The sequence below is a fragment of the Mirounga angustirostris genome, unplaced genomic scaffold (genome assembly GCF_029215605.1).
Source record: "Mirounga angustirostris isolate CCGP_5_RB_7025 unplaced genomic scaffold, mMirAng1.0.hap1 SCAF_9, whole genome shotgun sequence".
Taxonomy (NCBI): Eukaryota; Metazoa; Chordata; class Mammalia; order Carnivora; family Phocidae; genus Mirounga; species Mirounga angustirostris.
The window spans coordinates 78658068-78678646 of NW_026991717.1; the positions used below are offsets into that span (position 1 = coordinate 78658068).

Sequence of the window (20579 nt, forward strand, 5' to 3'; positions counted from 1 at the left end):
AACAAATTGGTGGTTGCCAGAGGGGAGGTGGGTGGGAGGAAGGGCAAAATAGATTAAGGGGTTAAGAGAACACTTACTGTGATGAGCACTGAGTATTGGATAGAATTACTGAATCATTATGTTCTACACCTGAAACTTACATAACACTGTATGCTAATTACACTTCAATTTTTAAAAATTGTAAAAAAAAAAAAAAGATGTGTCTATATCCTAACTTCTCAAATCAGTGAATGTGACCTTGTTTGGAAAAATGGTCTTTGCAGATGTAATTAAGTTAAAGGCCTCAAGGTGAGACCATCATGGCTTAGGGTGGGCACTAAATTCAGTTACACCATATCCTTATAAGAAACACACAGAGGAGCCACACAAAGTAGGAGGTCATGTGAAGAGTGAGGTAGAGATTGGAATGATGCAGCCACAAGCCAAGGAATGCCTGGAGCCACCAGAAGCTGGAAGAAGAAAGGAAGTATTTTCTACTAGAGCCTTCAGAGGGAGCACAGCCCTGCCAACTGGTCTCTAGCACTATGAGAGAATACATTTCTATTGTTTTAAGCCACCAACTTTTTTGTTAATGCAGCCCTGGGAAACTAATACATGAACAGTCTCTAAAAATTCATTAAGTAGAAGAATTAGTTTGGTTAAATATTTGAAAGTTTGTTGGCTTTTTTCTTTAGAGGTCTGTTAGTATCAGATTGTATTTCTTTGAAAAGAATGTTTTCAATATAATTTTACCTAAATTGATTAAACAAATAAATCCAAGTCGTTATTTCTTATTTAGATTTGCTGCTTATAGCTTATTAGAAGATTGAATGTAGAACAATATTTTTTTTTTAAGTAGGCTCTATGCCCAACCTAAGGGTGAAACTCCAGACCCTGAGATCAAGAGTGGCATGGTTAACCAACTGAGCCAGCCAGGCACCCCTGAAGGTGGAACAATATTTGATATGACTTTTCTAAGAGTCATTTTTCACCCAATCTAACTCTCCTTGCTTCAATGATGGTTTCATTACTGGAGATCATTGGGTAAAATCAAATTATAAATTGGGGCCACTTTAACCTTTAATCTCACAATTGACTGGCCTGATGCTGTTAGGGTAGTGGAACAGTTCCTCCTTAATAGGTCACTTGGGAGATGAAAGGATCCATCAAAAGATTCTTGGTCCCATGTCTGATCCCAATCCTTTCTCCTCTCTACCACACCAGAGGACAGGAATGCTATGAGACAAGGAAGGGGGTAGAGGGAGAGAGGGAAGGGGAGAGAGAGAGACAGACAGAGAGACAGACACTGAGCAAGTGAGCTGAGTCCCTATGACTAAGAAAAGTAACAGGAACTGAGATATGTACAGTTAGGTTGAAAGAGTAAAAAGCAGATCATGGAAGCAAGTTTAACCTGGAGAGAAATGCCTATGGATGAACAGGCTAAAGAATTTCAAAGAGGTCAGGGATGTCTAACATTCCATTTTATTCTGTCTGCTATGATATAACTCCATATCATTATCCCTAAATGAATAATAACAGCCAACATTTATTACATGTTTACTGTATACGAGGGAGTTTCTTTTCATATGTTCACTTTATGCTCTTAAAAATTGTATGAAGTGGGAGCTATTATGAACCCAATCTTCAGGAAAGGTTTACAAAGCACAGATGCCTCGTGAACTGATAATTTAGGGAATTGAAAGGCTATGTTTCACATTTGAGCAAATACAGACTAGAAAAAAATACAAGGGGATCAAAAATATTTTTTGTAAGTAGGAAGAGATAATCCAAGAAATATCAGACTACGCCAAGAATTTCCAGGAAATCCTGGATAAAACACTGGGTTTCCTACCTCACAAAGAAGATTTATTAATTTTTACAGGATAGAGTGGCTCAACTAGTTGGAAAGACTTAAACATATTTAGGCAACTGATATCAGAACACTATAAGCCAACATTGATGGACCAGTTCAAAAAACATGATATATATAACTAATGACTTAATTTTCTTTTCAGTATTTTTTGATTAATTCTTATTAATATTTTTGTTAGAACAAACTCAGACATTTATATATCCCAATTTTCCAATTCCATAAATACTTTTGTTTTTACAATACTGAGATTTGGATCTATTAGAAAAAAAAAGGCAAAATAGAAAAGAAAAAGTCTTGAACAAATTTGGATAGGTTTTTCTGATTAAATATTGTAAAACTTTATCACAAGGAACACAATCTCCACACTGTATACAGTTCTTTTCTCTAAGAACACATTTAGTGCTTGTTGCAATACATTCTCATATTAAGATCTAATTCCAGATACTTAAGGAAACCTCCAGAGAAGTTGGTGGATTGTTGTGTTTAACCAAATGTCGATGTTTATGTAGCATGTGGGTGAAAAAATATTAATTAGTAGGGTGTTGGTTGAGCTGATTAAGAGTAAGAGTTGTTTGTTGCTGAGTTGAGTAATAAGGTAAAGAGCCAATCTTGTGCTGGGATGCACTTGCTTCCAATCCCCTCTCTTTTGTCTTCATTGCCTTTTATCTCCCAAGGTCTGAGACCACTACAGTGGTCCTCAAGGACCTCCAGGGCCCTGAGAAACCCCACCCAGGCCAGGACCTTACCTGGCCTCAGTGATCTTCCCCTGCTTCAGCCGCTTTTGGGCTCTTCCTTATGGAACTGGAAGGGGGGGGGGCGCTTACTCTCCAAACCTAAAATTCGAGGGAAAAGAAATAAATATAAACACGAGCTTTCAGACAGATTCAACATCAGTTCTGGGGACCTTTCTCTGGGACTTTGTCTCTTAAAAACAAACACAACCTTACTTAAAATGCCAGGCATACTTTTTAGAAATGCTAAGAATCTCTGAAGGAAGAAAATCATGTCAGGACCCTGTGTTCTCATTAATTTTGTCATTGTTTCTTTTAAAATTAGAAAGCAGTGTGGCCCTTCTCAAGCTGGGGGGGTAACAATCAGTTTTTTTGTTTTTTGTTTTAATTTCCAATCCAAAGCATAGTTATACTTTTGGAAAGTATACTAGAAATGAATTACTATGAGAGTAAAATAAAAACAAGGACAAAAAATACGAATCTGCTTTTTAGTTATTTTATTCAACAACAGAAAGACTATCAAATTGCTATAAAAATGCCTAAACACTTATAATTTCTGTACTCATCTTGTGGTGGCCCAAGACCAGCCTACTCCACAGATTTCACTTTTTATAGGCTACATTAGTGTCTTGGTTGGGGTTTTAATTTTACAAATGAGTGAAAACTATCGATTTTTTTTAATTAAAAAAAATTTTTTTTTACAGCAGGGACTGATTCTAACAGAAACCTCCTATCCTCCATATGCCCTTCTACTTAACATTAGAGTTTAAAAATTGAAGGGAAAAGGAGATGTGTGTGAATAAATCCAGCTGATACACATATATATTTAAAGGATCAGTGGGCTTTAAAATTGTTTTGATCCCCAAAATATTTTCTCAGTTTTTCTGAGAAGTGGTCATATCACCTCTTTGCCAACTGATCTTTTCTCTCTCCTAAACTTGGGGTAAAATAAGCTATGCTTGTAGCTATATAGTTATACTCAGTGTTCTTCCATAAACACACAATAACACATACACTAAAATAAAACAAAAAGAGAAAATAGAAATAGAATATTAAGCACCAATGTATGATTAAGGGCTTGGTCTCTGGAGCCAGACTATCTAGATTCAAATCCTGACCCCATCAGTTATTAGCTGTGTGGCTTTGGGTAAGTTACTTAATTTCTTTGTACCCCAGGCCCCTATCTATAAAGTTAAACATATATAAAACGCCTATCATACAACCTTCATAGAGTTATGGCAGAGTTAAATGAAATGCTTGAGTTTTTGGCACCTTTATTACTTAAATCTTATATACCATTATTGTTTTGACATTTGTTTTAGGTTTTAGACTAAAGCACACCTTCAAGATTGGTTTGATGACTAAGATTCAAGAAACATGAACCTTGGTTTCTGGTTCCAATCAAAATGGAGAAAACACATTCCACCCAGTTTCTTCCCCCAAAAGAAACTAAAATCCCTGGACATAATGCAGCAGCAGCTATCTGAGGACTCTGAAAAGTAAATGGTAGTAGGCAGATTGGAGAAGGAAACCAGAACGTGAAGTATCCCCAAATCAGCAATGAGTTTCCCATTTTTTTTCTTCTCTGGTATCTCTAGCAATGAACTCAAAAACAGCCTGGGACTTGAGACTGTGCACTGAATGTGAATAGAAAGGGCTCCAAGATAAGCTATTTCTTAGCTAATGAGCAAGGAAGGGCCCCCTGGTGTCAGAGAAAGTGAGGGAAAATACTCTGTGCTTTTTTTCTATGATTTCTCACCCCAGCTAACCCTAAAACAGCAGTGACAGCAATGGTAATGACTGGCAGGCACTTAACACTCAAATGAAGGAGCACTTCCCCTTGACCAGAAGAACTCTGGTCCTAAGAGTGTAGGGAAATACCCCATTGTGTCTTTTTCTCTATATATCCTCTTGCTGCTTGGCCCTGGAGACAGACACAGTCATGCTAATTATGTTACAGAGTGAGGAAGCCATAGCCTTGACTTACTAGCGAGAGGACCATTAAAAGGGGGCTCCTGTGACACAGAAGGTGTCAGGGAGATCTCAGAGAGGAGGGCGCTCAGGAAAATAATTCCAAAAGGTTGTATATGAACTTTTGGGCTCAGTCACAAGTTGTACATGCTTAAATCTATCTCTAGTCTGCTTATCAAAGACTTTGAGAAGTGAATGGTGAGGTAGACCATTTCCCAGATCCTAGACTGCCACCGGGTGGTGCACACAAAAGACAGGTCCAAATGACACAGCACAAGTGTTCAAAAGTTAACTGACTTTGGAACTACAGCCCACAGAAGGCAAGTAGGAATTTGTAGCTTGAATCTAACAGGATCTATTACTATTAAAATCAAGAAACAAATAATGCAATCAATACTCTTTACAACATTTAAACAAGACTAAAGAACCCACATCCTATTCAAAATATTCATGATAAAATCCCCAAATTTAACATACAGAGAAGCAAGAAACTCTCAACAGATGGCATAGATGTGGAAATTATCAGGAAAAAAAATTAGTGATTTTAACCATACTCCAAAAAGTAATGCCAAATACTGTTGAAATGAATGGAAAGATAAAAAGTCTCAGAAGAGCAATACGAGACATAAAAACAAAACTGAAGGTAAACTTTAGAACTGAAAAATACCATAACAAAAACCAGAAACTCACTGGATGGATTCAAGAACAGAATGGAAATGACAGAAGAACGAATTAGTAAGCTTGAACTTAGATCAAAAGAAAGTATCTCATTTGAAAAAAAAGAGATTAAAAAAATGAACAGGCTTAGGGATCTGTGGGATAATACCAAAAGGTTAAACATTCATCCCTGGAGTTCCAGAAAAATAATAGAAAGAGTGTAGTTCAGAAAAACCATCATAAGAAAGAGTGAGGAAGTACTTTATAAATTTGGCCAGCCATAATTTAAAGATTCATGAAGCTCAATGAAACCTAAACAGGATGAGTGCCAAGAAATCCATGCCCAGAAACACCAGAATCTAACTCCCAGAAACAAATGACAAGCAAAAAATCTTGAAAGCTACTAGAAAAAAATGAAACATTGCATGCACGTAGAGAGACGATATTAAATGATGGCAGATTTCCTTATCAGAATCCGGAAAGTAGTGGTCTGAAGTCAGTGGGATATTTTCAAGTACTGAAAGAAAAGAAATGTCAACCCAGAATTCTACACTTAGTGAAAGTATCCTTTATGAATGGAGGTAAGATAAAGATATTCGCAGATGAAGGAAAACTAGAGAAGCTGTTGCCAGCTGAAGTGCTCTTAAGGAAATGTAAAAAGGAGTTCTTTGGGTTGAATCAAAATGGCATTGGAGGACAACTTGGAATGTCAACAATGAAGGAAGAGGGACAGAGATAGTAAATATCTGGGTAAACATAATAGACAAATCTCCCCTTAACTCTTTTTAAAAATGTATGTTGAAAGCAAAAATTATAACAGTCTGATGGGGTTTTTTCTTTTTTTTTTTTTTTAAAGATTTTTATTTATTTATTTGACAGAAAGAGACACAGCAAGAGAAGGAACACAAGCAAGGGGAGTGAGAAGGGAGAAGCAGGCCTCCCGCTGAGCAGGGAGCCCAATGTGGGGTTCGATCCCAGGACGCTGGGATCATGACCTGAGCCAAAGGCAGACGCTTAACGACTGAGCCACCCGGTGCCTCTGGGTTTTCAATATAGATGTAATACATATTACAACTACAACATAAAGAGGAGAGGATAAATGATCTACAAGATTGCAAATTTATATATTGTACTTGAAGTTGTAAAATGTTACTTTTACATGCACTGTGAAACTTCAGGTATGTCTACTGTCATCCTTAGATCAACCACTAACAAAAAATTAAAGAGCTATAGTAAAACTCAACAAATAAACAAAAATGGAATACTATAAAGTATTCTAATAATTCAATATAAGGAAAGAAATGGAAAAGAAGGAAATAAAAAAAAGAGAGGAAATGAAAACAAACAAAAAAAATCATGGTAGACCTAAATCCAAAAATAAGAATAATTATGTTAAGTTTAAATTGTCTCAGCTATTTAAAAAAAAAAAAGATTTCATAATGATTTTAAAAATCCAAGACCCAATTACATTTATCTACAAGAAACTCACTTTTTAATATATGGATGTAGGTTTAAGGTAAAAGAATGGAAAAGCATATACCATGTAAAATTAACCAGAAGGATACAGAAGAACTGAACAACACCATCACTCAAATGGATTTAGTTGACCTTTGTAGAACACTTCACCCCACAATAGCAGAATACATATTCTTTTCAAGTACACATGACACATTATCAAGATTGGCCATATCTTCATCATAACAAATTCAAGAAGAATGGAATCCTACAAAATATATTGCCCAATCATAAAGAATAACTAGAAATCAATAACAGAAAGATAACTGAAAAACCTCCAAGTAGCTGGGAATTAAAGAACATACTTCTAAATAATCCATGGTTCAAAGAGGATGACTGAAGGGAAATTAGAAAATATTTTGAACTTAACAAAATTAAAATACAACATATCAATATTTCAGAGATGCAGCTAAAGTAATGCTTGAGGGCAATATTTACCAATAAAATGCTGTATTAAAAATAAAAGTATCAAATCAATAATTGAAGATATACCTTAAGAAATTAGAAAGAATTCCAAAGGAAGCAGAAAGAAAATAATAAAGATATGATCAATTAAATTTAAAACAAAAAAAAGCAGTAGAAAAAATCATTAAAACTGAAATGTGGTTCTTTGAAAAGACTGATGAAATTGATGAATGTATGTATTGCCTAAATTTGACAGCTTAGATACAAAGCATCAATAAATAAATGCCTAAGATCAGGAATAAATAAATAACATTTTCTCTATTTGCAGATGACTATCCGTGTAGAAATTCCCCAAGAATCTACAAAATTTCTAGAACTACTAAGAGCAAAACAGTTGAACAGACACTACCAAAAGAGATAAACCAATGGAAAATAAGCACAGGGAAGACAGTATGATTATCCACTATGGGAATGCAATGAAAATTACAATGACATACCACTACACACTGATTACAATGGTTAAAATAATTTTTTTAAGAGTGACAATACCAAGTGCTAATGAGACTATAGAGCAACTGGAACTTTCATACGCCTCCGGTGGGAATTAAAAATGGTATCGACAGGGGCGCCTGGGTGGCTCAGTCGTTGGGCGTCTGCCTTCGGCTCGGGTCACGATCCCAGAATCCTGGGATCGAGCCCCACATCAGGTTCCCTGCTTGGCGGGAAGCCTCCTTCTACCTCTCCCACTCCCCCTGCTTGTGTTCCCTCTCTTGCTGTGTCTCTGTCAAATGAATAAATAAAATCTTTAAAAAAAAATGGTATCCACACTCTGAAAAACAGTTTGTCAGTTTCTTATAAGGTTAACAGACACCATATAACTCAACAACGGTGTTCATGGGTATCTAATCTAGAGAAATGAAACTTATTTTCACACACAATCTGTACATAAATACATATCGCAGCTCTATTAAAAATCAACTCTAACTGGAAACAACCTCAATGTCCTGTAATAAGTGAATGGATAAACAAACTTGATACATCCCCACAATGGAATACTATTCCGCAATAAAAAGGAATAAACTACTGATTCACGCAATAACACAGATGAATCTCGAAGGCATTATGCTGAGGGAAAGAAACCAACCACAACAGTTTATATACTCTGTGATTCTATTTATATGAAATTCTGAAAAAGGCAACTCCATAGGAATGGAGAGCAGATTAGTGTTCACCAGGGGTAGATGTTGGAGAGAGCTTGACTCCAAAGGAGTATCATAAAGAAGTTGGTTTTTTTTTTTTTTGAGTGATAAGACTATTCTGTACCCTGAATGTGATGATAGTTACATTAATCTATATGTGGTAAAACTCATAAAAAATGTAGACCAAAAAAAGTCAATTTTACTATATGTAAATTTTAAAATAAAAAATAAATCTGACTACTCCTTCATCTGCTCATAATTCAATGTGGAACATTAGAAACAAACTGTAGCCCTTTCCTGCCTCAATTTCCTTAGCTCAGATATCTATTTTTTATTGCTTTACTCATAGGATTAATGAGATAATATTTGTGAAATGTTTTGAGCTCCTTAAAAGGAAGTTGCTATGCAAATATAAATGTTGTTATCATTACCCAGGCCCTATTTTTTTTTTTGCTTGTATGATGAAGTTTATGATCATCTTCATTTTCACATTATTTTTAATGAATTGTAACAATAAAATGTGGTAGCCAAGATATAAAATGAAGCACATGTGTTAACAAGGCTAAAACTTTGTAATTAGAATTTGAAACATCAGTCTGTCTAAAGATAATTGGCTCTAATGATTATTTCTCTATGTACACAAGCTACAATTTTATGAAGTCCAAGTGTGGCTTATTCTTCAAGTCACTATCTCCTTTGAGATGTTCTTAGTTTGGGTGTCTGAAGAAAGAGAATCAAGTGCAAGGAAGACATTCATTCACCTCTGAAAATAAGAGTACTCTGTCTTCGAAAGGAATTAATGAGAGGATAGTCTGTTTAATTTGGACTCTGCTTGCATTATTTTTTTTAAAGCCTTTTACTCTCTATGAACAAAAGCATGACTTAAATATTTGAATTCGTAGAACTGCACCCCCCCCCAAATTTTCTTTCTTTCTTAAGTGCAAAAGAAAAGAATTCCATAATTCCCCTTACAAAAATTGCAGTTAGCTTCCTACTTATTTTGGGACAAAGGGTGAATTCTTCTTCCTGGTTTTTGAGGCTTTTGATAATTTAGCTCTATTTAACCTGGACAATGTTACTCCCGGGGTCTACCTTCATATTAACCCTTTACTTCATCGGGAGCTTTTCTTCTACTCATGTCAGGTTCTTCTGACTTCCGTATCTTTACTCAAGCGATTCCTCTTACTCCTCTCCCTCAATCTAAAGGGGTGAAAGCTCCTGCATAGAATCCAGCTGGAGATTTTACATGAGACCTAATATTGGTCACACTCAGGTATTTGCCCCTAATTATCCTTGTCTCTGTGGAAGCTAGTGGAATCCAGTAGCCAACCAATACGAGAGAGTTACCTGCCTTTAAATGTGGAGGAAAAATTATGAGGAGAAAATAAAAATCTCCTTGACAATTGAGATCAGTTAAGTGCCCAACGCTCAAGTAAAGCCCAACCTCTGTTCTCAGACTAAGCTACACTAAAATATTTCAAAAGGAGAAGATCCAAGGGTTTTAGGGCATATTTAAAAAAAAACAAAAAACAAAAAACCAGCAGAAGACATGAAGATTCTTCCATTTCCCAGAAAAAAACAAATCTTAATTCAAAGTCTTACCATTTCACTTAAGATACAGAAAGAAGTTCTGCAGCAAATGTTCACACTTTCGTTCACACTTTTCAGCGATCTGGTAGCTCAGATTCACTTAAAGAAACCATCTATTGTCAAAAGTTCCTGGACACAATCTTTGACAAAAGGAGGTCAGGAAAGGATGTGACATTCCCTTTTTCAAAAGAGCATTTGCCCCAGAGAACTAGAAACATAAAGAGAGTTGACAAAAAGTGTACATCATTGGCACCTTGTTGACATTCAGATTAAACCATGCTTTCATAAAATCTATGAATTAGGAGATAATTTAGAAGTCATATTGTCTAGCTTCCTGTTTTGTTATAGAAATAAGAAATGAACTTCAAAGAGGTAAAACTAATTCCTGTCTAAGTCCTGAAATTCTGTGTTCCATAAATCTGTGGGATACATAGAATTCTTATTGAATAGAACTTTATTAATTTTTGGACTCCACAGCTTTTGTAACTTTAAGGAACCTGAATGTATCTTGTAGATAACTGGGAGCAGAGTCTTTGAGGATTTTAGAACATACGCGTAAAAGGATGAAAGCAAATTTGGTGAAGATAAATCTGGCAGTGGTGTGGAGAGTAGATGGGAGGGAGGAGAGCCTGAAGAAAAAGTTCCACCTAGAAGAAGTCTATGATGCAGCTGATTTAAAGGTGAAAATGATAATGCTGATTTTAGGATCTTTAGATATATAGAGCCTATAAATTCATGGAGAGAGGAAACTGGATTGCTGAGAGTTTAGTAGCCAATATGGATTTGGAAATAAATCATATGAAGAGAAAATATCGAAAGAGAAAATATCGAAAAAGGAAATAAGGAAAACCTTGGCAAATGCAAACAGAGGTCAGGGAGAGGAGGAAATTATTTGTTGACCTGCAATACATGCCAGCAATTTGCCTAAGAAATTTACATACTTATCTTAGTTATCCCAACTGCACTTTAAAATAGGCATTGTTGCCACTCTACTCATGAGGAGACTCAGAGACTTTAAAGTAGTTTGTCTAAGTTCACTAACAAGGCCTGGGGCTGGGATTGGATCTATGCCCATTAAGCTTCAAAGTTCACGCCCCTTTCAGTAGCCATCAAAATAAACAGAGTTAGGACCTCAGGGAAAAACAGGTCATAGGCAATATGGACAGTGACCCCACCTACCTCTCAGCTGCTATATTCCCAGCACACAGGAAGTGGTCAAGAGTCATTGCTGAGTGACTAAACAACAGTCAACCACTACTGATGGCTTTATCGACGTCTCAAGCCAAGTATGCACTGAATTGTACGTTTGTATTATTTTATTTAGTCTCTCACAACACACCTAAAGATGTATGAGTGATTGTAGTGCTTTCATGGTCACTCAGAATTCAAGCCAAAGTGTCTGTCTCTACATTTGGGTTTCTAACCTCTAAGCTATGTTGAGAAAATCCATCGTTTTTGAGTTAGAGGCCATTGATGACTTTCGTGAGAGGAGGATTATCAATAATAAAAATGAAAATTTATTCCATGGGATATAAACACAGAAGCCAAAGGGGGAAAAAAAGTGAGAAATTTACCAGAGAAAGAATAGACAGAAATTATTTTGCAAAAATATTTGCTAAAAGGAGAAGCCAGGCTCAAGATGATTTGTTTATATTGTTCTGTTGAAAGTGGGAAGCTGAGCCTGTTTTAAGTCAAGGGGTAATTTGTTGGTGGATACTAAAAATATCTAACAAAAAAGAAGGCAGTTAAAGAGAAGCAGGGGAGCAGAAACGATGTGAGACATAGGTCAAATTCAGGCTTAAAGGATGAATAGGAGCAAAGGCAAGGGAGTGGGGCGGGGGGCCAGAACCATCTTATGGGCAATGTGTAAAGGCTGAGATGAAGGAACTTCTTCCCTTTTGGCCACTGAAAGCAGTTGGCCCTTCTCCATGGGCCTTGGTGGATCTTCAGATGAACCAGTACTTGGTTTCTTAAACCAACTCCAAACAAATGGTCTGCAAACAGAATCACTTCACAGGGGTAGTCAAGCTTTAACACTGGGTAATGGATGCAGAGGAAACAGATGGCTTATTTTCACCGCTGTACTTATTTTACACATTCAATACAAAGGTTCATTACATATTTCTCAAAATGTCTCCATCAGAGTGAGTATTCACTAAACACAAAGATGATCTCTTCCTTAGGGACAAATGGATGTATCAAAAGCATCAGTGATCAAAATACTTTTCTCAGCACTGTCCTCTTGCTCAGGACAAATGTAAGAATGGTGGCTGTTTGTGCTGATGGTTCAGGATACGTAGAGACCAGCAATTTTTATGGCATCTTGGGCTGATAATGTCCTTACCTAAGGAATATTGCTTCTGTGACAATGACAGAGGACACAGCCTCCCTAAAACATGCTTTTGTCATTTCTCTTATTTTTGTTAGAATCAGAAGATACTTCTGTATCAAAAATGCTGGGTTGTCTTTTAAATTAAACATAGACTATGGACATGCCCATATCATTTGATACTATGAGATACCACTGATGTGAAGTCTGGACTTTATTGATGATAATTTAGCATAGAAAGTGGGTGCTCATTCAATGAAATTGGATTCTTTGTAGATATTTTGGGTGGAAGAAAAGTGGCATGACTTTCAGTGGCCCCCCTTTCTCTGAAAACACACAGCCGTTTTTTCTTTTTCCTGTGCTTGATGACAAGGCACAATAGATGGTGTCAATAGCACACAGATGTCCTTTTGACATGGCTATTCTGAATGTAGCTGTAGTCATATTCATTACAAAATGCTGGAATGGTTGGTAAGGCTGGCCCCCAAAAGGCTGAAATCATTCTCTCTCCATTGTATTTTCTACTGTTGTCTACTTCATTTTTGAACTTCTTCCTTTGGCTTCTGTAATATTGCTTCATTTAATTCCATCTTTAAGCATTCCTTTTCAATTTTCCTTTCATTCTGACTGAACCTTCTGTATTGGTATTTCTCAGGCTTGTGTCCCAAGATGCCTTCTGTCTCACGCTATCCCCAAGGATCCAAGTCATTCTGATCAACATATGGTGGGATTTTGACTTACTAATCTGTATCTTCAACTCCAGAATTCTCCCCAAGCTCCAGGCACATATATAAATGCCTTCAGGATATCCCAAACTTGGTGTCCTATCGAACTTTATATTCACCATGTTCAAACATGAACTCACCCTTTCTAAGGCTGTAACTCCTTTTGATTAATAGTTCCATCAATCATCCAAGCCAAAACACCTAGGATTCATTCTGGATTTTTTTTAATTCCACATCTAAATTCTATTTACTACTGTTTTATGTCAGGTCCTCATCACCCCAGAAGGGTTATTACAATAGTTTAGCTGGTCTTTTGGCTCACTCCTTATCCTGGCTTCTACCCAGACTTTGTCTTGCTGGCAGAGTGAACTCTATGATGTTGCTTATTCTTCTGCTTGAAAAGTTTCAATTGGTGTTCTGAGACATAAAGAGATAAATAATAACAGAACAGAATAAGGAATAGGTAATGATTCAAAATAGTGACTAACCGCTGGAAAGATGCAACCATTCTACCCCCATCTGTAAATATTGTGTAGCCTTAACACGCTACACATGCTAATGCTTTGTTGTCTTGCTACAAAGAAAGTTTTCTTTCCCAGGCTATAGAACTTTACCTCAGGTGGCTTTCTCTTTAGGAATTATTCTCTAGTCTTTATGTGTTTTTGTAGTTCACTTTAGAACCTTCTTGTTTAGATAATATAGAAAGAAATTAGAGCCATTATTGTAATAAATCCTGGTTTTATACGGACTAAATCAGGATGCTACATCGAGACTGCCATTTGTAATATTCTTACTTATGCCTCCAAGTCTCCTGTTTGGTTGTTTTTCTCTTTGAGAGCTCTTTTTTCTACTGGAAACTAGATGACACGCTAGAACAGAAATACTTCATTACACCTTGAAACACATTTTTAGGTTTCATAGTAGTTAAAGCTAAATTCAAAACCATGAGACTTTCTCTGCTTTTTGAGCAAATACCTCTGCTCCTAAATGGCCTAAAAGCAAATGAAAATGATTCAGTCAAGTGGACACATTCTTTGACAAGAATATTTATTTGTTATTATTGAAAAATACACAAAGGCAAAAGGTTGCTTAGCTGCTGATTTTCCACAGTACAGAGGGTATTGTAAGAAAGGGGGAAATATCTGTTATAGATGACAGTTTACATTTCTAAGGCATTTAGGCTTATGAGCAGTAGGCGCACCTAGGTCCACTTATTTGAGTTTAAACATACTGAGGCACACCAGGCAGGCAAAGGATTTGAATCTATACAGTAAACTCTTCCATGCACTTGTGTCTAGGACTGTATATCCATCTCCCATCCCCCATCATTCGCTTTTTTTTTTCCACATGAGTTTTGGAGTTGTTCATAGAACTGGTAATAATCTACTCTTCAAGAGTTTCCTTATAATGACAATGTCAATGGGACACACAGAACAGAACTATTTCATGGACAGGTTCTGTAGACTCTTACCAAATTGAGGCTCCAGTAAGAAAAACACTGATTTGCAAAGGCACAGTGGAGACAGGTTTAATGCATTAAATACAACATGAATCATTCACAATAACAAGTTTAGTGTTTCAGGGAACTTTTGTTAATACAACACAGTTGGTCACACAAAATACAAATGCTTCTGTTGATTTGTCTTGGCAACTCAGATACATCAACAGTGCTAACAGTTTAACAGCTTTGTTCTCATCTGACAGAAAATAATGGCAGTTCTGCAAGGCAAATGTTAAACCTGACCGTATGTATTTATTAATTCCACAGTGTTTTGACAGATTATAGGGGATGGAACTCAGAGGATGCTGACACGCTCACTGAGGGCTTTCATCTCTATTTCTTCTGTTTCAGGACTGTCGCTGTGGCTAGCACTTGGATTGATCAGGTGAGCAGGGTACTGCAGCCCCTGCTCGCCTGCATACTGCTCCCACCGCAGGTCGTCGCTTTCATGGGTGATGTAGCGTTCCCCGATTTTGCACTCTAGCTCTCGCAAATCTAACCAGGTCTGATAATCCTGAGGAAGAAATTCCAAAATATTACCATAGAGACGATTACAACTCATTAAAATACGGTTTCATTTCTTGTTAATTCCCACAACTGATGAGTTACTCTTTTCCCTTCCACTCTATCCGTGCTGTGTCTCTCATCACGCATCCTCAGGTGACAACATCAGCACCAAAGCCTTCCTATTTACCTAAACTCTGCAAATGCAGACTGTTTATATGATATCATGCATCAAAGAGTGGGCAATTAATGCTTGCAGTCAACCAATTAGGAATACTGGTATTCCTCTGAAATTTAATGCCTATGAATAATCCTTCAGTATTGTATAGTATCATTTTTCTAATGTTTACGTTTAATGTGAAAATAAATATATAAGAGGAAACAAACACATGCATATACTTTATATTTGTTATGCATTTGTTCCATGAATATTAGCCCAGGATTTAAAAACGCATCCTCCAAATGAGTATAGTACATGACCAGATGAGCATCTGCTTGGACATTTATCAGGATTATACATATAGACACTCTTGAAATCTGGTCCTTGGAGTTTTATAATGACCCTTAATTTTTTTTTTGTTTTTCTGTTTTTATTTTTGGTGCATGTGTAAGGACATATGCATGAGTGTGTAATGTGGTATATTTCTCCCCCGTCAAATATTCTTGGTAGAGAGAAAGAGATCTAGAAACACTAAATTGTTATTAAATACTAAGATGTTGCATGCATTTTGGCAAACAAATTGATATAAGAATAACAATTTTAAGACTATGACAAAAGATTTTTACATATAATACCAGAATCTTGTAAATATTTAGAAGTCCATCTGATTGGGAAAATATCCAGTGATTGATCTTTACCTGTAGCCAAGGGTGACTCAAGGTCTTATCCACGCTATAGCGCTTTCTCATTTTTACTTGCAGCAAGTTATTGATAAGATCAATGGCTGAAAAAAATTTCAATTATTGATAAAAACAGATGACAAATCTGGAACATATGAATAATTCATTTACAGTTTATTTCACACTGTTAAATGCAGCATAGTGATAACAGGCACTAGAACCTGAAGAAAATACCTCTTGAGAATTCTAAAACCTTGGCCTTCATTTTATTTTGGATGTTAAAAAATGAAATTGAAAATAATTATGGAGGAGGAAGTCTGAGTCTTTTGTGAACATGATGTGAATTTCTCTTGGTCTGGTCTTTTTTTTTTTTTTTAAGATTTTATTTATTTATTTGAGAGAGAGAATGAGAGACAGAGAGCTGAGAGGGAAGAGGGTTAGAGGGAGAAGCAGACCCCCTGCTAAGCAGGGAGCCCGATGCGGGACTCGATCCTGGGACTCCAGGATCATGACCTGAGCCGAAGGCAGTCGCTTAACCAACTGAGCCACCCAGGCGCCCTCTTGGTCTGGTCTTTAATACACTTTTCCAAAGTAGGAGTTTTGTTTAAATGTACATCATTTAACTATTTCTTACACTAACTGCAGGATACAACTAATATTCAAGAGAAAGCATTTACTAATTTTGTTATAAAATGTGTTTAAAGTTTAAATATGCATAATAGGCTTCAAAGTCTTGAATCAAATGACAGACATCTGGACACCAAAAGAAATAAAATAAAATATAACATGGGCCAAGATTCAGGATAAACTCAGAGCCTAAAAATGGCCCAATAGGAAAACACTCTGGTCTCTTTCACTTTGTTTTTTAAAATATCCAATGAATTGGAATTATATCAGCCTTCATTGTTTACTAGAGGAAGACAGGAAAGAAAACAGGTTAGAACCAGTCTATCCAGCTTAGTACTCTGATTGTGATTGGGATTCCTTCAGAGTGTAATTCAGAGGGTGGGCGGGGAAGTTATTTTTCTAGTTATCTAGTTACAAAGCACCTGAGTTACCATGTGACAGAATTTTCCCTCACCTTTGTAAAAATTATATTTTCAGCCTAGATTATTATTACTAGGTCATTATTAAATTCACTATTACACTTCTTACTCATTCTTGTAATAACTTCCCATATTTCTTTCATCTTAGCATTTTCTTCCCAAGAAAGAGCTTAGCGAAATCTGCCAAACCAATGGAAACATTCACATTTCACCGGAGTTCATTTCTATCCTTAACCTACCCTGGTCATTAGGTTTCCTGAGAGATGGATCTTTCCCCTCCAAATCTTAATCAAATAGGTAGCTGATATAAAAAATGTGAATTAATTCCCCAACTTCCCCAACCACCAAGTCCTGATTCAGGTGACTTTGACTCTATGTATGGTTTATGTCAGCCTGTATGGATCTGAAAATACAGGCAATCACAGGGGTCCAGAGGCAGCTGGGACAAAGACTGCTTCAAAGAGAATGAATCAGAATCCTTCTCATTATTGGGCAAAGAGAAATTATGTCTATAGTCTTGGCAATCCAGAGTTCTAGCTCTCTCACACTAATATTCCAAGTATTTGTCTGCATGCTTGAACGGCTGGAGAATCAAACACCTAAGAATCCTTCGACTGGAGAAAGTAAAGGCAATAGCACACATTTCAGTGCTGTCTAGGCCCATATACCCTTGCCTCAGCGAGGATATCTCAGGAAACACGTACTTAGTACAATTTCAAACTCCAAGCATGTGTTCCCAGAGAGCTTTTGAAAGTATAGCTCTCTCAGTGAACTGTGTATTGGGCATGTGCTTTAAAACATCCATTCACATGATTTACTCACTGGTGAGTAAACTGCACCTTCCATTCTTGCTGCTGTGAAGTCAGAGAGCAGAAATGGAGGATGAGGGGAGACTCGGGAGAGCTTATATGCTACTCTAAGTGTGCCATGGCATTACGTTTCCCCAGACCCCGCAGGCAATAAATACAGGTTATTAATTCACTCATTCTGCTTTGAATTCTATAATTAGGAAGGTAGGAGTACAGTAACTCAACAAAAGGCCTGGTCTGTGCCCAAATACACCCCAACAGTGAGCCACACTGCCTAATGGGGAGGGAAGGACTGCCAGAGGAGAAACTGTAAGCGTCTGAAGGGAATGGAATATGTGGAGATGGAAAATTTTTTCTGCTGAAGGAAGCACACAATCACAGGTCTGACTACAGCCGCAGTAGCCGGGCGATGTGAATAAACACAGCAAAATAAGGGCAAGTACCACCAAGAGAAAATCGGTTAGGATATAAGGAGAGAATTAGAAGGGATACGTGTGTGCATATAAATATGTGAGTGGATTTGTGTGTTTATAAATATATTTTGTGGCTCTTGGTAGAAAAAAAAAAATGGGGATAATTAACTTTGGGCACCTGGTGTTACTCGGAAAATAGGCCCATCATTGAGAGCTCCATTCTAATTGTCGCTGTTCCTGGAGCTCTTAAAACATCCTTTTTATTAATCAAGTCATACAATCCAGCATTAACTGTACCATCCAAAATGCCTTTCACTAAACCCACTTTTAAAATAAATTCTAGTTTTGTTTTCACAATGTTCTCTTTATTGGCTATGTTCCTCACATGGGTCAACCATTCATTTATCTGTTCATTCACCATTCATTCATCAAATCTTCCCTAAGGAATGACTGTTGGCAATTACTTAGGGAACAAAAGAGTTAATGATAAAGCTCTAACCCTAAAAAGCTCCCAATCTAGTTGCAAAGGCAAAACGTGAGCGCGCACAGACACACTGGAGATAGTATGAGACTATCTCCAACGGTCCAGTCTATTTCATATGCCCATGAATACTAGTGACAAGAATTTGTTTCTCCTATAGTATGCCCCAAACTGTCTTTTTATAGCTAACCCACATTAACTTGGCTCTATTTTGTATGACAGTTTTTCAAGTCTTAGGGACAGCAATTCACCTTCACTTCACCTTCTTACAGTTCCTTCAGCTGTCCTTCACACTCCTCATTCTTCCTGTGCACCCTTGACATTCACTAGCTTTTCTTCAATGTTCCTATTCATTGTTGACAGAAGCCTCCTCATAATTAACTGACTTATTTGTACACCCAGATATTATTCAGGTAGCCTAGAACTGAGGGTATTTTAAATTGCACATTCATATTCTTACATAGTCCTGATAACAACCCTATGAAAGTAGTTATTATTTTCATTGCCACTTTATATAAAAGGAAAAGGTCATGTAACTTGGCCAAAGTCAGACAGCTCCTGAGCGGAGACTGAAATCTGGGGGTCTGGCTCCAAAGCCCCTGCTGTTAAAGACTATGGCATATAGCAACCAGATCATACCATTAACTTATTATTACTAACTGATATTAATGTTAAAAGTTAATTAAATTTAACATTTTTTCTAATTTTGGACATTAAATTCTTCTTAATTAGGTTTCTACCACACTTTTATGTTCTTATGTTCTTCTGTGAGTTTAACTCAACATTTTGGCATTCAAAAACTATTTTGAATATGGTATGAGCCCCTCCTATCATAAGGGCTAAGTATCCTAGCTATCTACCACTTCCAACTGAATGAGTCTATCTGCTATGTATTAATTAGATTATTAGAAACCTTTTTTTTTTTTTTTGGTCAGGAAAATGCTTTAATATGAGGCTGGATGACTCTATCCTAGATCATACTCCCAACCGCCATGCCTACTGGTTATTCTCAGAGCAAGGCTGACAAAAAAAGGCAATCGCCTCCTAGGAGTACTGCCATCCAGTCCCTATTTTATCATCTTTTTTTTTTTAAAGATTTTATTTATTTGACAGAGAGAGACACAGCGAGAAGGGAACACAAGCAGGGGTAGTGGGAGAAGGAGAAGCAGGCTTCCTGTGGAGCAGGGAGCCCAATGCAGGGCTCGATCCCAGGACCCTGGGACCATGACCTGAGCCGAAGGCAGACGCTTAACAACAGAGCCACCCAGGCGCCCCCCCTATTTTATCATCTTTTCCAAAGATGGAAGATGGATGGGAGATTTTTTCCAAATGTTTTATTATAGTGAAGGCACATTAGTCCTCAGTAGTACTTATTTTACCATTCTTATTTAAAAAAAAAATTCAATTATTCTGGAAAAAAAATTAAGTAAACTAATATTGACTAATACTGACTTTTAGTCATTTCCTTCTAAGGGCCAGGATTTGTTTTCTAAATGTTTGAACACTATCTACTCTATCATTCAGTCTAGGATTTTGTCAAGGATCAATGTTAAGCTTCTTGTTGAATGAATTCAGAATTCATTCTTTACCCCTTTCAGAAATTCAGAAAACTCTGGCCTGTCTTAAGTATCCTGGCATCTCTCTCATTTTATCCATGATTAAAAATTACTCACAATGGCTCTAAGAGCACCACTGTGAACTTCTTTAATATGCAGTCATAAACATTTTTATAGATGCCATCGAGTGTCCTTCCTTTTGTGATAGAAGCTAACTCCCAGCAGAAACTACTAGGTGTAATATTAAGAGTGTAGAGGGTCCAAGCTAAGGGAAGAGGAAGCCAGTAACAAATAAGCTAAAAGACTAGTAAAACTGGAGTAGCCCCAGCAGTCCCAAAATAGAGCCAGCAATCAGAAGAAAAGTCCAGATGGGGGTCTCAACTCCAGTTCCCAAATGTGAAATCAAGACTCAGCAATCTGATCTAAAGGGAATGCAGGGGATGAGGGGGAGGGAG

At 36.9% G+C, this 20579-nt stretch overlaps 1 protein-coding gene across 3 annotated transcripts in view; it reads right to left on the bottom strand.

Moving 5' to 3' along the window:
- Nucleotides 1–14004: 14004 nt before the first annotated feature.
- PRKD1 (protein kinase D1) overlaps nt 14005–20579 on the bottom strand; it is a 317603-nt gene continuing 311028 nt past the window's right edge. For 2 of the 3 annotated variants that reach the window (XM_045900646.3, XM_064570895.1), the window contains exons 17-18: nt 15838–15923; nt 14005–14989 (exon numbers count right to left, since the gene is read on the bottom strand). In XM_045900646.3, the coding sequence (XP_045756602.1) occupies nt 14771–14989; nt 15838–15923 (305 nt within the window). In that variant the 3' untranslated portion in view covers nt 14005–14770. The remainder of the gene's footprint in view (nt 14990–15837; nt 15924–20579) is intronic. The other variant, XM_064570894.1, reaches the window with a different exon arrangement.